This window comes from Schistocerca gregaria, chromosome 2 (genome assembly GCF_023897955.1).
Source record: "Schistocerca gregaria isolate iqSchGreg1 chromosome 2, iqSchGreg1.2, whole genome shotgun sequence".
Taxonomy (NCBI): domain Eukaryota; kingdom Metazoa; phylum Arthropoda; class Insecta; order Orthoptera; family Acrididae; genus Schistocerca; species Schistocerca gregaria.
In genome coordinates, this window is record NC_064921.1 from 123,019,002 (window position 1) to 123,037,152 (window position 18,151).

Consider the following 18,151-nt stretch of genomic DNA (forward strand, 5'->3'; position numbering starts at 1 on the left):
AATGGTTCAAATGGCTCTAAGCACTATGGACTTAACATCTGAGGTCATCAGTCCCCTAGACATAGAACTACTTAAACCTAATTAAGCCAAGGACATCACACACATCCATCTCCGAGGCAGGATTCGAACCTGCGACCGTAGCAGCAGCGTGGATCCGGACAAAAGCGCCTAGAACCGCTCGGCCACCGCGCCGGCTAGAGAAGCAATCCCTAAGTGTGACTAACCCACAGACAAAAGTACATCAGTATACACGCTATAGAAATTCTTGAGCGTATTTGCAGGAGTGGTTTGACGACTGGCGTGCTTTGCTAAACGGTGAAAGTGTGAGAATTTTCAGTGCTTCACGGTAGCTAATTGTTTCTGCAATCAGGATGCAGTATATAGATCTGAATATTGGCGTCGAACTCTCTCTAAATCACTTCAGTTAAATCAAAAAACCTACCAACGACATCGCTGTTTTCGGCAAATTCGTTACGTTACCAAAGAGTATATACAACTGAAACACATGATTCAAAATATAGTTGTTTTCGTTAAATTCGCTACGTTCTCGAAGAGCGCATACAATTGCAACTTTGATTTTGTAACGTGCCGCGTTAGAGTCCTTCTAGGGCTTCTCCGAAAGTCTACTTGTCACTGACATGGAACCCGTTGAGTGCAAGTTCCCAAAAGACCAATTATATTTACGCATTCGACGCCCCACATATTGTCTACCACACAGCCACAACATTGGCTGCTAATAGCAACTGGGACGGGACTGGAGATACCCAATGGTGAGCACAGCTGGAGGCTACGAAGCATAGCTGAACCGCTTAATCGACGAGTAACTCTCAACAGTGCAACAGTGCTAGTGGTGTTGATACTTAGCAGGGCAACGACAAAGACAAACAGAGGAAATATTGCATTACATCTATAACAACAGCTGCCGAAGTTGACATTTCGTTAGAAAGGAACCCAAGGAATTTCGCACAATGAGAAAGAAGTGGCAGATGAAATATTAGCGTTAGTGCAAGATTAGTCAGTGGCATGTGTGGTCTACACGTTCGACTGTGCGGACAATGTATATGAGGAGTACAATGATGCGAATTACTGAAAATGATACTGAAACAGGTGTCAAGCTATGTAGTTCATCATCCTTGCCGGACAGGGAGCCACCAAACATGCCTCCAGTGAAACATAGTAAAGGACAATTGTTGTCCATGGAGCGGGTACTAAACATAATTACGTACATGGCAGATCGTCCACAGCAAGGGAAACGAGGGAAGCTGCGGATAGATGCAAAACTGCAAACAGTGCTACAGAATTGTAAGACGGAAGATAACGAAATTGCAAATAAATCGTCAACTTGACGACGCACAGCTAACTGCGGAAACGGTCCAAAAAATTTTAGATGAGATAAGTAGGTTTATCCCATCGTTCAGTAAGAATATTGTTTTCAACTCTAACCAACCGGTATTTGAAGAGGAAATGGATATGAATGGAATCCTGGAATTCAGACGTATAGAGAGAGTGGTATCAAGATCAACTAACATTAATGCCTTAACGCATTCGGCAGGTCCGGGTGGCCGTGCGGTTCTAGCCGCTACAGTCTGGAACCGCTTGCCCACTACGGTCGCAGGTTCTAATCCTGCCTTGGGCATGAATGTGTGTGATGTCCTTAGGTTAGTTAGGTTTAAGTAGTGCTAAGTTCTAGGGGACTAATGACCTCAGAAGTTAAGTCCCATAGCGCTCAGAGCCATTTGAACCATTTGAACCTTAACGCATTCGTGTACAATTATGCCGACTGTTAATCCGTATGGTAAATTGGCTGGAAAGTGATTTCTTGTGTTGGGAGAAGTTGAAGGTGCTCTGCCCCTACGACTGTTTCTCATATGCGTGACCTTGCAAGGATAATAGGGAGTATTTAGGTCCAGCAACCACGAGAGGGAAAATGGGCGTAAGAGAACTACAACTATGGTATGAACACTGTTTCTGGTCTGTAGCTGGTCAAAATAACTTGTTCTTGTTCGATTCCTGGTTTGCGTATTTAAATAATACTCCTCTAGAGCAAACTATCCCTCCTGAAAAGTGTGTGACATTGGAGTTCATACCACGTGGAACCACTGGTTAAATTCAGCCTCTGGAAGTTTTCTTTTTGCGTATCTATAAAACATATTAGCGCACTGTCTACAGCAACACCTTAAAGTCGAACGAGTTCCGCGATATGCTCCACGGCAGACTGTTTTGTAGTCGGTTGCTTGCCATCACATTCCAGTGTTCATCACCCTGTTACGCCATTACGATTCTTTTTCAATTCTTTAAGAACTGATAGCTGGCTGAATGTCTTGCACGGTTTGTAACACCCAATAAATTCGCCTTCGATGTTGATGGTGCCAACCTTGTGATCAATGTGGCACGCCATTTTTCGCTCGGTGTTCATGAGGCAAGATAATGGTTTGTTCTGAACATTTCTTGAATGTCGACGATGTCCACTTCGTGAAGAATAGTACATACATCCCATACAAGGTTGATCTCTGCCTCTAACGAACACCCATTTCCTGTTGCGCTCCTGATGCAAGTCGCGATCATTAACAGCTATTTTTTTTCTTGTCATAATTAACGCAACGTTTTCAAACGAGCCTGCGAGCTCGCACTTAGAGGTTTCTTGTGGGTATGGAACAGATCTACGGAGAACGATAGAGAGACATACATTTCCATCTGTCTTCTTGTACTTGCACTCAGTGCTTGGCGGTGGCTGTGTTATCTTGGGATGTGGTGTCCATTTTGTCGACAGCGAATTGGTTGCCTTCTGCTCTGTTGACATTTTGGCTGTCGTTCCCTCTGTCAGTCGTCTGCTTGCCACTTTCTCTGTCGATAATGTGGCTGTTGTTTGCTTCGTCGACAGAGGGACTGTTGTGTGATATGTTGGCTGCAGCGTTGTTGGTGGCACCTGCTCTCTTTCGCACGTACTGTTACTGGAACCTGGAAGTCAAGGAAAGAAAATCGACTCAGTCTGGTGTGTGTTAGATATAGACACATTAGACGAAAAAATTAGACCAAATACAAGCAAATTATTCGAGGCTCATTCACTAGGCATTTTCAGCTACCAAAACATCTACATTAAAGTACTGCAGGACACCCTATGGTGCTAAGACGAGAGCATTTCCTCCGCTGCTATTATTTACCGCTTTGTATTTTCAGTTTCTAAACAATGTTCGACAAGAAGGAGAGTCGATAAGCCTTTGTGCATGTCATATTTTGTTTGATGTTACGGTGTTTAGCATTTCGTGTGATACATGTAGTTGGAAGTAATGTAACTCAGTTCTTGTAATTTTTGTAGTAAACCTATTTGTATGCCCCACGTATCTTATGTAATGTCCACTAAATGAATCAGACGAGCCTTTCCATGACATTTTCGCGAATACTACACTAGCTCGTTACACTTCTGTTGCATTTATGGCAACATTTAAGCAATGTGATGTATCATACCTGACACTGTAGATGATGGGTGCATTTGTCTATTGGAACAGAAATGACCGAAGAAATTTTGTTTTACAATGGACATGTAGATGACAAATGTCGATAATCGTAGGAGGTACCAGAGATATAACAAATATTCAACACCGTGATTACGTAGGCTTTCCCGGCGTAGTAAGTTATGAAAGTCTCTTCGGGTTTCCTGCCGGATCCTAAAATCAACTTGACTCAATATTTCGGCGATCCAACTGGTCGCCATCTCCAGGAAAATGCTGCTTCTGCTGATGAGTCCCGCTGAGAATTGACGTCAGGTTGCAAATCGCCGTCCTGTATGGCCACCGTTCAGTACACGGCGTATGAAGATACCAATCTGTGTGTGTCGGCTTTCGGTGAACCCTGTGTCCCAAAGTTCCATCTAGTTTTTTATAAACCATTACGTCTAAAAAGCCGACACACACAGATTGGTATCTGCATCCTAAGAGTTGTCATCCACCACACCAGCGTAGTGGCGTTCTTAGGACTTTGGTACGGAGAGCATATGCCATTTCCGACGCAGACAGCTTAACCCAAGAACTTGAGCATTTGATGATTGTTTTTAAGGAAAATGGATACAGCGAGAAGCAGATTCGTCGGGCTATGGAGTTTGGACCATCTCCGGAGGTGTACGAAGAGAAACATAGATCTGTGGCCTTTCTTTCTTATGCTGGAGGCTTATCGTTTAAGATTGGACTAATTTTAAAGAATTTTAACATTAAGACTGTGTTCCGTCCACCTTCTAAGATTAGGGCTCTGCTTGGCTCTGTGAAGGATGATTTGGGGCTTAGGAAACCCGGGGTGTATAAAATTCCGTGTCAACGTGGGAAAGCTTACGTTGGCCGTTCTATTCGCACAGTGCATGACAGGTGTGTGGAACATCGCCGTCATACGAGGCTACAACAGCCGGAAAAATCGGCGGTAGCAGAACACTGCCTAAATGAGGGACACAAAATGAAATTTGAGGAAATTGTTGTGGTTGCCAACATTTCCGGTTCTCGGAACAGTGTCTATAAAGAGGCGATTGAAATTAGGTTGGCTGATAATTTAATCAACAGAGACAATGGGTTTCCTCTTAGCAAAACGTGGAATCCTGTATTATCTCGCATCAAAACTGAACGTTCTTCGGTGCGGCCTTGATTGCGATATATCGTTGCCAGCAGTGTGGCCGGCCGCGGCGGTCTCGCGGTTCTAGGCGCGCAGTCCGGAGCCGTGCGACTGCTACGGTCGCAGGCTCGAATCCTGCCTCGGGCATGGATGTATGTGATGTCCTTAGGTTAGTTAGGTTTAATTAGTTCTAACTTCTAGGGGACTGATGACCAAAGCTGTGAAGTCCCATAGTGGTCAGAGCCAGCAGTGTTTCACTAAGGGCGGCGCCACCTCCCTGTTTTGTAAGGCAGAAACCGTGAACGGTGGCCTATGTAGGACGGCGATTTGCAACCTGGCGTCAGTTCTCAGCGGGACTCATCAGCAGAAGCAGCATTTTCCTGAAGATGGCGACCAGGTAGATCGACGAAATATCGAATCAAGTTATTTTAGGATCCGGCAGAAAACCCGAAGAGACTTTCATGAATATTCAAAATCTCTTTAAGAACCGAAAAAACAATATCTTATTCACACATGCACAAAAATGAAACAAATGTATTAGCTACCTCGACGTAACTTACCAGAAGACACACCAGCGTCGAGAAACACCAGCATTCCGCTAAGTTATACAGAAGCAACCTATTCAGCAGGCGAAATACAGAGGATAGGCAAAATAATGTGAACAGTGGTAGTAATGGTGTGGTTGTGTTTGACGATCAACAACGCAGGTAGGCACGTGTCGCGCTGGACTGTGCGTGTTCAGTGCGGACTAGGCGTCAATGCAGGTTGTGTAGGAGTAGTGCACACTTCGTATTTGCATTCACAGGTCGAGATCAACGTGCAATGAAAGACTTAACAGAGTTCCAAAGAGGGCAGATAGTGGGGGCCAGATTAGCTGGAGCATCAGTAACCAAGACAGCCACCTTCTTGAATGTTTGAAGAGCAACTGTTTCACCCGTAATGACAGGCTACACAGAGCATGGAAAGACATCATCGTGTAAACGTCACAGTGGGCGCAAATCAAAACTAAATGACAGATATTGTCGTACGCTAACACTATTTGGGTGAAAACAACACAAAACTAAGTCTGCTAAAGTGACTGCAGAGCTCAATAGCCATCTTCGAGACCTCGTATCTGTCGACACTGTCCTCCAAGAACTCCACAAAGCAAATATTCATGGACGAGCTGCTATACCGAAACCATTAGGGACGGCAAACAACGCAAAAAAGTGTAAAAAATGGTGTCAGGAGCATAAATCCTATACGGATGATCTGTGAAAACACATCATATGGTCCGACGAGTCTACGTTTTCGTTAATTCCAACATCGGGCCGGTTTTACGTCTGGAGAACTCAAAAATAAGTCTGCAGTCCTATTGGTGGTACCAACGGTTAATCGTGGAGGTGGACATGTGATCGTGTGGGCGGCCATATCATGGTATTCTACCGGTCCCATCATTACGTTCAAAGGCTGTGTTACAGCCAAAGATTATGTGAACATTTTAGGTGATCACTTGCACCTCATGACTCAAATGTTGTTCCCCAACAATGATGCCATGTTTCAGGACGATAATACACCATTCACACAGCCAGGACAGTACAATCGTGGTATGGGCAGCATGCAACTGATATGAAGCGTCTTCTCCGGTCAGCGAAGTCCCCAGATTTGAAGATTATCGAACCATAGGGCGGTATTGGAGCGCAGACTCCGGAGCAGATCTTCGCCTCCCTCGTCACTATGGGAGTTAGAAGAGGATCTGATCGAAGAGTGACTTAACATTCCACTAGAGACTTCACAATCATTAAATGCCAATATTCCAAGATGAATTATAGCTGTATTACGGGGAAATGAGGGTCCAACCCCTTATTAATAAACCATTCCCAAGTACGTACTGGTGTTCAGATTATATTTCCTATCCCCTGTGTGTAAGTCTACCTAAACACAGGGAAATACATTGCACTAGCTAATACATTACCAGCGTTCATGGTTTAGATAATACTGGAAAGAACATTAAAAACCACACACTAGACATATATGAAAAAAATGCTCGTGTAATGATGTCACCCTGAACGATGGTAGTACCTAAAAGAAAAGTTTCAAAGCTGTTCAAAACGCATTTGATAAAAACAGATGGCTCTGCATCTACGAAACCGCAACGAATCCAGCACAGAATATTGACTGTTGTCACGACCCATTTTCAGATGACAGATCTGTTAAAATAACCTTCCCGAAGTGTGCTACCTTATACAAAGGAGAAATAGATCAGGATTTCTTTACGAAAAATTCAGAGCATACGAGTGCTTTAAAACATACTGCATACTCATCTCCGCATACAATTTTGCAAAGTTGCTGAAATTCAATGCATTAGGCACCTAGTACAAATATCCAAAACTTGAAAGTTCGTCAGAAGTTTGATATGGCTTAAAATAACCGCCAGTTCGGACGGTGAAAGTGTTGGACTAGTTTTTTAGGCCCTCGGCCCCCGCCTCCCACCCTCCAAGGACAAATGTTGTCAACATAGAATGCTTTGGTAAAGACACACTTTTATCTGGTGGATGTAGAAACACCGCACTCGTGGAACAATGGGCAGGAAGTGTCGCTGCTTGGAACAGTGGAGGTCAGGAAGTACTACTGAAGTACTGAACAGCTAATGAATTAGGAAGCAGATTTCAGAAACTCTCTGTTTATTGAGATTTCCCGCCCTCACTGATTACCCAATTCAAACAATGGGAAATCCATGATGGAATGTAACAATGTTGTGAGAAGGAGAGCTGCTACTCACCATATAGTGGAGATGCTGAATCGCAGAAGGGCACAACAAAAAGACTCTCAGAATTAAAGCTTTCGGCCATTAAGGCCATTGTCAACAATACACACACACACACACAAACACACACACACTCACACTCACGCCGGCCGGAGTGGCCGTGCGGTTCTAGGCGCTACAGTCTGCAACCGCGAGACCGCTACGGTCGCAGGTTCGAATCCTGCCTCGAGCATGGATGTGTGTGATGTCCTTAGGTTAGTTAGGTTTAAGTATTTCCAAGTTCTAGGGGACTGATGACCTGAGAAGTTAAGTCCCGTAGTGCTCAGAGCCATTTGAACCACATACTCACCCAAACGAAACTCGCACCCACGTCTGCACTCTCAGGCAACTGAAACCACACTGCCTTAATGGCCGAAAGCTTTAATTGTGAGAGTCTTTTTGTTGTGCCTATCTTCAACTCACCATCTCCGCTACATGGTGAGTAGCAACTTTCTTTCTCATAATATTGTATGATTACCCAATTCAGTTTTATTAAATCAGTTTTCCATTTAGTCCTTTATTTACTTATTTTAGTGTTACGCAGGATGAAGAAAAATTCGCGCACACGGACTTAGCAGCGCGATTCCTCACATACTGGCATACGGAAACATCTCTCTCAAAATTTTGTCCTGCACGTGTTTTAGGCAGTAAATGGTCATTAAAAATCGGTAATCTGACAATATAAGCACGTCTACGGTAACTACCTTTGTTAACATGTAACACTTGTGCTGTGCAGTTGGTGCAGAGGATAGCGTTTTGGGTTAGCATGTAGGATGTCGAGGGTTCGATTCTGTGTTGAGACATATTTGTTTTTATTTGCTAAACGTAGTCTGCATGGCACGGTATCTGACGTCTTAATCATCATACAGCGATTACAGCGGGTCTTCTGCAAAGTATTTGCAGTTACGTATTACGAACACAGAAATGGAAATACAATCGTATTCATTGCTCAGCATTTAAAGAAACGTTTTGCTTGTGGTGGACTAGAATTGTTTCATACCATTGCATACGACGTGCAAAAGGCTTCTTTAAAAGCTGACCAATTAAAACGAGTGTATTTCCATTTATGTGTTTGTAGTACGTAACTGCAATTGTTATGTAGAAGACTCAGTGTAAGTGCTGTATGACGATTAAGACGCCAGATATCGTACCACGCAGACTAATTTTAGCAAACAAAACCAAATATGCCTCGACCCAGAATTTAACCTTCAGCCTCCTGCATGCCAATGCAAAACACTATCCTCTGTACCAAGTGCACAGCAGTGCTTTATCTGCTCACAGAGGTAGTTACCATACGGATGATTATAATATTGCCAGATTTCCAATCTTTAACGTCCATTTACTTTTGCGAGACTCATTTTCGTATTGTCTGGATGTGAGGAATCGCGCTGCGACGTCGGAGTGCGCGAGTTTTTCTTCACCCTGTATAATACTGAATGAATGCCATATTAGGCATACTTACTGATAGAAAAAATTTCTTTGCCGAATGTAAATTCTGTGGTATTCGCCATTGTACAATCTGACATGACATGAAACTTCCTGGCTACCTGCTCTACCAACTGAGCTACCCAAGCACGACTCACACCCATTCGTCACAGCTTTACTTCTGCCAGTACCTCGTCTCCTACCTTACAAACTTTACAGAAGCTCTCCTGCGGACATTGCAGAACTAGCACTCCTGAAAGAAAGGATATTGCGGAGACATGGCTTAGCCACAGCCTGGGGGATGTTTCCAGAATGAGATTTTCACTCTGCAGCAGAGTCTGCGCTGATATGAAACTTCCTAGCAGATTAAAACTGTGTGACAGACCGAGACTCGTACTCGGGACCTTTGCCTTTCGCGGGCAAGTGCTGATACGAAATCTCATTCTGGAAACGTCCCCCAGGCTGTGGCTAAGCCATGTCTCCGCAATATCCTTTCTTTTAGGAGTGCTAGTTCTGCAAGGTTCGCAGGAGAGCTTCTGTAAAGTTTGGAAGGTAGGAGACGAGGTTCCGGCAGAAGTAAAGCTGTGAGGAGGAGCCGTGAGTCGTGCTTGGGTAGCTCAGAGCACTTGCCCGCGAAAGGCAAAGGTCCCGATTTCGAGTCTCGGTCCGGCACACAGTTTTGATCTGCCAGGAAGTTTCATATCAGCACACACCCCGCTGCAGAGTGAAAATATCATTCCAGGCATATCTTTGCCAGTTATGCTAGAAATTTTTCTGACAACGCGAAATCTTTGGGAAAGTAGATATGGTGAAATAAGTGGGAAAAAAAGAAGATCTATATCCCATGGAATAATGTTCATGTTCCGACCGAGTAATAACGTTTTGTCAACTAGCCTCAGGGAAATCAACAAAAACAGAGTGCGTTCGTTACGATACCATAATATTCCTAGTTCCGCAGGGCGTCTTGAGCCATGTGCATGCCACTGTTGACCGAGCCTGCGCGGTCCGCCCGACACCGCAGCCAGGTCTGCCGGGCGAGCCTCGACTCACGCTGCCCGGTCAACCGGTGGAGTCGCACCGGGGACCGCTGAGCAGTGCGGTGACCCGCCAGAACTCGATTCCGCTCGGGCGCCCGTGCGGTTCGGCTGCTCACCAAGTCGCGCCGCCGCCGGACGCTCCACTGTGTCGGGTGCGAAATGAAATATTTGTGGCCCGTTTGCAAGCAGTTTTTCACTACGCACAGTATTCACCGACACAGCTCTTCACCTCCGGTGTTACATTAAAATAATTGAGGGCTGTAGCATCAACAACACGATCGTTACTTAAATATCCACCGTTGCTTCCAATTGTTAAATCCACTTACTGTCACGTACATGCGAAAAAAACTCTGTCCTTTATATGCAGTGAAAGTAGTTGATTTTATTGATAGTCATCTTGGTAATTAGCTAATTTTTGCAATACTAACTTATTTAAAAGTTTTTATTGACTCACACGGAAGTAAGATGGTTATATCACGGCAGAACTGTTCTCATATTGCATGAAACAGTGGAGAACAATCTCACGAATGGCCTTGACGATCTACCCAGGTATTACAATACAAACCAGCTTAAACCAAACACTTCAAAGACCCAAATGTGTGCTTTTCATTTGAGAAACAAGGAGGCCACTCGCAAGATGAAAATAGTATAGTTGGCAGTTGATGGTTGAAGTGCTGACACATTCTCTATGCTCCCAGTAATGCTGGCAACTGATTTGATATATATACAGTGGTCATATGAACAACAACCTGAAGATGACGCAATGAAGCGTTGAAACTGGTTACAACAGAATAAAATAAAATCATAAGGATGGCTGTAGGTGTTTTTCTTTTATCACAATAACAATTGTCCTGCCAAAGGGATGGACATACTAAAAGATGGTCGGAGATCGAACTGGAACACTACGTGACTCCAAAGTACCTGGGAGTGACACTTGACCGATCTCTCACTTTCAAAAAGTACTGCATGAAATGCAAGTCGAAAGTTTCCACTAGGAACAATCTCCTACGGAAACTGAGCGGATCGCAGAGGGGTAGTCAACCTGAAACAATCCGAACATCTGCAACGGCACTATGCTATTCTGCGGCATAGTATGCCTGTCCTGTTTGGTGTAATTCAAGCCATGCCAAACAGGTGGATGTAGCTCTCAACGGAACCTGCAGAATTGTAGCAGGTTGCTTGAAGTCCACTCCAGTCGAATGGCTTTACCATCTCGTTGGAATACCACCATCACCTGCTCGAAGAGAGATAGCTGCGAACAATGAAAGAAAGGCAGTGGAACAGGAAATTAACCATCCTCTGTACGGGCATTAACCGCATCCGCAACGACTGAAATCAAGGGTGAGTTTCCTTGGGACATGAAAGGAACTTAGAACCACTGCTGGAAAAGCTAGGTTACAACTGTGGAGGTCTGCGACCTACCTTCCCCCTGGTTGGAAAAGAGATGTTGCAGCTTTACCTCCAGGCCACGATGGGGAATAGACAACTTGGAAGTTCCTGAATAGACTGACATCCAGAGTTGGAAGATCAAAAATTAACTTGGCAAGATGGGGATACACTGATCCAAATGGTATTCGATGTGACTGTGGAGAAGAACAGACAGTTAGGCTCATGCTTCGGTGTCGACTGTGCTCACTATCCTGTACACAACACGATCTTCAACAAGTAATAGAAAATGCACTGGAAGTGGCCAACGTTTGGACAAAAGTAATTTAAACTGTGTAAAGTGTATGTACATGTGTCTGTATGCTTCTGACACGAAAATAACAATAACAATAATGACATTCATCTTTTCCTTGCCAGGTGAGGCTTCCGACGGTGGCTTGCTTGACAGACAATTTGTTAAAAGTCAACAGCATAAATTTGTTACTTCAGGGGACAAACATAAACCTGTGTAATGTGCCAGGACACGTCGAATCGTTCACTAAAAACCTTTTCACTTTGGGAAATCTGTCTAAATTCCAATCAAATTGTGTGCTTCGATGCCCTTCACGATTTCATAGTAGATATTCATCTTAATTCGGACGAAAATGAGAATAAATTAAACCGTCTCCCCACAAGGTGGATTGGAAGGATTCAACAACAAACACTGATGGAATCCCGTCCGGGTAATACGTACCACCGAGCAGGCGAGTCCTCCAATACTGTGAGCCTGACGGGCTAGAAGGGTACACTAGCGGGAGATAAGCCCTCAGAAATATCGCGCATGCGCACTAGGGCAAGGAGGGCTGGTGGATTTGTTAAGGAACATTTGAAGGGGAAAATTTTCGAACACTATTTCCCTGTTCTATGTAGTAATAACAACTGGATTCGTAATCGCTAGGAACAAGACGATAATTTTCGAATTGACACGAAGTGTAAATTGCAACGAGCAGCTACCCGAAACACCCAGTGATTAAGTTACAGAAAATGAATGTATTTCACCGGGGAAAGCCGGCCGCTGTGGCCGAGCGGTTCTAGGCGCTTCCGTCCGGAACCGCGCTGCTGGTACGATCGCAGGTTCGAATCCTGCCTCGGGCATGGATGTGAGTGATGTCTTTACGTTAGTTAGTTTTAAGTCGTTCTAACTCTAGGGGACTGATGACCTCAGATGTTAAGTCCCATAGTGCTTAGAGCCATATGAACCATTTCACCGATAAAATTCTGGTTAAGCTTAAAGGCGGAGTTTCCAATAATATCAAATAAAGCGACAACAAGTTTAATACCTGTGTAAATAGGCTGTTGCAAACAAATAAACGAGCTTGTGAAATGCACAGGAGTGTGCAATGCAATACACAACTTGCCGCGAAGTAAGTGATCTCACAGCAATGCAGCGCATGCGCATGGTGGATGAAGCTAGTCAACAGACAGATAGGCACAGCTGGGAGTGTTGGAGTGCCCAAAACAAACAAACCTGATGAGCCACAGCCTACACTAGAATTTGTAAAGCCTACTGATTAAACAGGGATGTAGAAAATTAAGCGAAAGTCTATACTACAACTACGACTATCTACACAATACAGACATACAAAGATGAGCTAAGGGCATTATATACACAGGAAAGGGACGCTAAACTAAGAGATATTTACCTCCTTTATTTTTAATATTTACAAATTTAAGTACTGAAAGTGCACACACTAATTATACTTGATGGACCGGGAATGTCTTGCTACAGGTATACAAGCAAGTAAAGTATAAGCAGCAAACTGAATAAGAGGTCGCACCATACCTATAATACCCTTTATCTTTCAGATTTATAAGGTAAGTAGAGACACACACATGACATCAAATAAGTTTTGTGATAGCGTGAATGCACACTGAGGTGAATGAATACATGGCTGGATGTATGAAAAAGGGGTTAGCAGCCATCAGGTATCTATACACTTATCTATGAAGATTTAGTTTTAAGTTAGTATTAACTTTTTTCTTCCAGGGAACGATGCTGCGATACATCCTAAAGTAAAGAAAAATAAATACTTGTAGAGTGTTAGCTACCATATAAACATAAGAAAAGACTCTACTGCGAGATAAATATAGTAATAAGTTTATGATGTGTATGGATGTGATAGTGTAAAAGTATGTGAAGAAGAAAACAGTTGCAATATCATGATGCTGAACTAATGTTGAGCACTACCAAATAATCAAGGTTCGAAACCTAACTACTGTGAGCGTCGATTACTCATGAAAGTGTCAAACTACTTGGAAGTTGAAACTCTGCGCACTGGAAATGGTAAATGATTGCACCACATTTCACATGTAAAACCGTTTATTGAGAGATAATCTGCTTTTTAACTTTGTCTTTGCCATACAACTTATCACTTCACTTTACTAGTATGCTTAGTCAGACTTAGAAACTGTTAACATACAACAATGTTTGAAGTTAAATATCCAGTCAAAAACCAAGAGAACTTATTTAAACAGAAATTACGAATGCATTGTTATTGTAACCAGACGACACAGTGTTATTGTGTGTGTACATTCTTGCTTGTTAGTTGCACAATTCCGTAACGACTATAAGGCTTACATACTTAGTACATATACTGGTACTGCTAATGAGATTTTAATGCAACATTTTGGTTTACTTGAAGATACATTCTGGATTTAAAGTACTTTCTGTGAGGTACCAGATGACACAGTGGTTAGTTTATGTGACAACTACACGATTTTATAAGGACGCTACTAATGAGTGATAATTTACAATGTTGCTTTTGCGGTGTATCTGTTTTATATCTGCACAGTTTTTCTGAATGATTCTGGAAAGTAAAACATGTTTTAGTAGTAACTTTTGTGGTATAGCTACAAGGAGATAGCTTTTTCCGTAGCACAACAATACGTTACAGCACAGTACTTTCTTCATCACGGCAATAAGCGTAATAACTAAGATATCTATACACAAAGCATTTCATTTTCGTTTATGATGAGGTCAGTACATTGACTTCTCCAGAACTTAGCTTATGGAGGACGAGAACTACGACACTTCCACAGAGATGATCTTACAACACGACGCACAGTTTAGCGCTACAGTACACGTATTTGAGTGATTAATTTAGAACTTACAATATTTATTTTTAAAGATATTTGAAGTACAGTGATACAAAGGTTTTCCGTGATACATTTCATTCCATTGCTGTAATCTGTAACACCTAAGGGTATAATTACATTAATCCTCAGGGGGGTATACGCTTACTTTGTGTACCATGTGAGTAGCAAGCACAAGGAGCCCTAGCTAATATGGTATTTGCTTATACAACTTTACACATTGGTACCATATTTCTCTAACACAGAATTACACAGCTATGTGATCATTTAACTGAGAGAGACAAATATTTATTTTATTCCATCAGTGACAGATGTTTACGTAATTACACAGTTGGATAACTTCAGACTTATGAAATTGTATTTTGTCTGTAGTTTTTGAAATGTTCATATTTTTTCGGAACCGTTGTGATTGAGAGCTTAGAATGATGTATTTGGTATTGGATAATGATTTTTAAAGTACGTTTGAGGTAGATGACACTTTTGACATGAGCAGAGAATTTTTGTTAGGTTTTGAAATTATTGGAGGAAGCTACGACGATTTTCAGATTTGACTGAGGTGTTATGATGTTATTTTTACGACGACGATGTGTATTATGCTCTTGAGGTATGTTTATGATCAATAAGCTGATGCTATATGAGGAATTTGATTATGCTATGTATTTATTATGATGAAATATTGAAGAAGTGTCGACGAATATTTATATGTGTAATAAGGTAAGGAATAATGAGTAGTGGCTAGGGACTCTGTCTTGTGAAAAAGGATGTTGGAAACCAAGAATCGTACTTTAAGAGTTATGAAATGTGTGTAAATGCGTGAATGTACCACCATGCCGACAAAAATTTTTTGGACACTGTTATATTTATAGGATTTTGTTTCTACACATTTGTAACGCAAATTCTCGACCTGCGAAGTTTTTATGTGAGACTGTCACTGTAGCGGAAACTGCTGTCGTAAATATTTCGGTAAGAAAGTTACGTGACCACCTTCACGTAATGCGTCGTGGGCACCCAGCTGCCTGACAGACGCCTGGTAAAAAGCCATTAGTGTGTGCCTTTCAGAGGCACAGGTGGAGAAAAAAAAGGAGGCCATTAGCGTCGCTATTGACATTCCTTTGTAGAAAGCATCGCAAATACGACACGCCCTGAACTTGAAAACATAATATTACACTGTGGAGCTCTTAATTTATGATATTTACTGAAATGAAATGATGAGAAACATTTCACGTCTATTGTCTTGCTAGTTGAAAGATTATTTACTGCATTATGAAATGCCATATGGCTAGTGAATGACGTTCACGCCTTGCTTTTCCTATTTTGTTTAATATCCAGTTTCTAGCTGCCCTGCTGCATTGGTTAAAATAAAATTTTATAGATGTACTAATATAAATATTTTATGCCTACAGACCCAGTAAAGAATAACTTTATGACGTACTTCAAAAACATGAAGGAGCACAAATAGACATTTCCCTTCACAGGAATTGCATACAGAAGTTTCTTTTCAAGTACTTGATAATTTCTTTTGTAGAATAAATTGTGATGCATCACTCTAGTGTTAAGATGTGACATAATTATTAGACATTTTCTATCTTTACTGTAATATTTTTTCTGCATGAGCTTTGTTATGTTTCGGTATAAGTTATTGCATTTGCTGCTGCTGCTTGCCAGGCATAGTGTTACTAAATTTTACTTTGTATTACTCTGTTAAGCCAGTTTTACTACTGCTTTATTTTTCTTTTTGCTACACATTGGCTTATATTAGTGATAATGCTGCATTTGCTTCGCTAACTTATGTATAACTTTTATATATATATATATATATATATATATATATATATATATATATATATATATATATATATATATATATTGCTGCTTGCTTTGGCAATTTGAATTTTTTTGTCATTGCTGTTTGTGTTAACTGTTTTGTGCTGCTGCATTGCCTCCTCCCTTAGTTTAGCATCTGAGCTCAGTAGATTTAAGTTAGCTCAAGAGGGGCTAGACTATATGACTATATGAGTTGTGATGAATTGTCAGAAATGCATTGAGAAGTTATACAAAAAATGTACAGAAAGCAGGTATAGGTAGGATTTTCTTGGAAATAAATGATGAAGTATAAGATACTGGAAAATAAATAATGAGGTGAGAAATATGTGAACATATAAATACAGAAAACATGCTTGGATAGGATTTTTTTGGTGGAAACAAATGTTGAAACAAGACGAAAGATCTATGGAATGAAGTTTTGGGTTGGACTGCATTACCAAATGATACACTGAAAACAAACCCTGCCCTTTCCTCTTGTGTTATCCCACTATGTGTTTGTGTACCCTTGGGTATTTGTGTTCTTCCTGTCTTTATGTGTTTATCTGATGAGAGTTACGTTGTAGAATTTTTCTGATAATATGTTATTTACTTTGTAAAGATGTTTAGACATTATTTATCTGTTCTGTTTTGTTGCTCATATGCAAAGTTGATGTTTCAAAAGTTATTCTGATCTTTATTTATGTACTTATGTCATAATTTTTGTAACACTGATGTGCATGTTTATTTCTAGTCTTTTGTAAAACCTGTTTTACTACAAATGTTATCTGTATTATTATGTTTTAATGATGTATTTTGTACCTTTGTTATTGTATTCTTATGTTATAAAATTGTAATTGACACCAGTTCATCAAATTAAGTAACTTGTAAGTTACATTTCACTGCACACGTTTCTGTTGGTCATAGTATATGGACAATATGTGAGAAGTAGGGACTGTTAGTGTTTGCACCTGTGTTGATAATTCAACAAGGGACTGGGTAACAGCATGGCTGGTTCTAAGGACATTTCAAAAAAAATTTGTGAGTGCACAAGTGGTGGTTTATAGACGTGCTATATTCTACGCAAGACTCTTCGATGGTGATTCTGCACCTGCACAGTCACAACAGATGGCTGCTGGCCGTCTCTACATGGACTACAGTGGGTTTACACCTTTGATGGCCCACAAGTACCGTTATTTCTACAAGGACTACAGTGGGTGTGCACCTCTGGTGGCCCACCAATCCCGTAATCTCTACCAGGACTACAGTGGGTCTGCGCTGTGACGACATACCTACCAATATTCTTCAAAACTTCGACTGACCCTGCGGTGGGTTTGCTCTGTTGTGGCCCATTACCTGTCAGCATGTCAAGAGTAAGCACTGTCTTTCCGTTGGAAGGACAACACTACTTCTTCAAGACTGCATGGAAATCCACTGCTTCCGTGTGCACTTTCTATTGCTGCTCAGACTTTGAGAAAAAAAACGCTGCAATTTTACTGTGATGAATGATCAGGACTGTCTTTATGGACTGCGAGAAAATTTTAGCTTTTGACCAACATTGTATCAATAAGTGTGTGCATTTGATTTCTTTGTTATTGTAATCATAATTATGAAACAACATTTTCAAATTTGTATTGGCCAGTGCCCAAAACAATTTTTAAAATTATTTGTGGGGAGCATGGGGGCTATGTAAGTAGGCTGTTTAGGTTTTTTATATTGGTAACGCCACGTAGCGCTCTGTATGAAAATCACAGGCTGTGCTGTGTGCAGTCAGTGGCTGGTTGGCATTGTTGTAATACTCGCCATTGTAGTGTTGGGCAGCTGGATGTTAACAGCGCATAGCGTTGCGCAGTTGGAGGTGAGCCACCAGCAGTGGTGGATGTGGGGAGAGAGATGATGGAGTTTTGAAATTTGTAAGAATGGATGTCATGAACTGCTATATACATTATGACTTTTGAACACTATTGAGGTAAATACATTGTTTGTTCTCTAT

The 18,151-nt window shown here is 41.6% G+C and overlaps 1 protein-coding gene across 1 annotated transcript in view; it reads right to left on the reverse strand.

Annotated features, from left to right (window-relative positions):
- Nucleotides 1-18,151, reverse strand: part of LOC126336487 (uncharacterized) — a 237,498-nt gene that overhangs the window by 129,689 nt on the left and 89,658 nt on the right. The window contains exon 5 of the mRNA XM_050000230.1: nucleotides 2,687-2,958. Within this exon, the coding sequence (XP_049856187.1) occupies nucleotides 2,687-2,958 (272 nt within the window). The remainder of the gene's footprint in view (nucleotides 1-2,686; nucleotides 2,959-18,151) is intronic.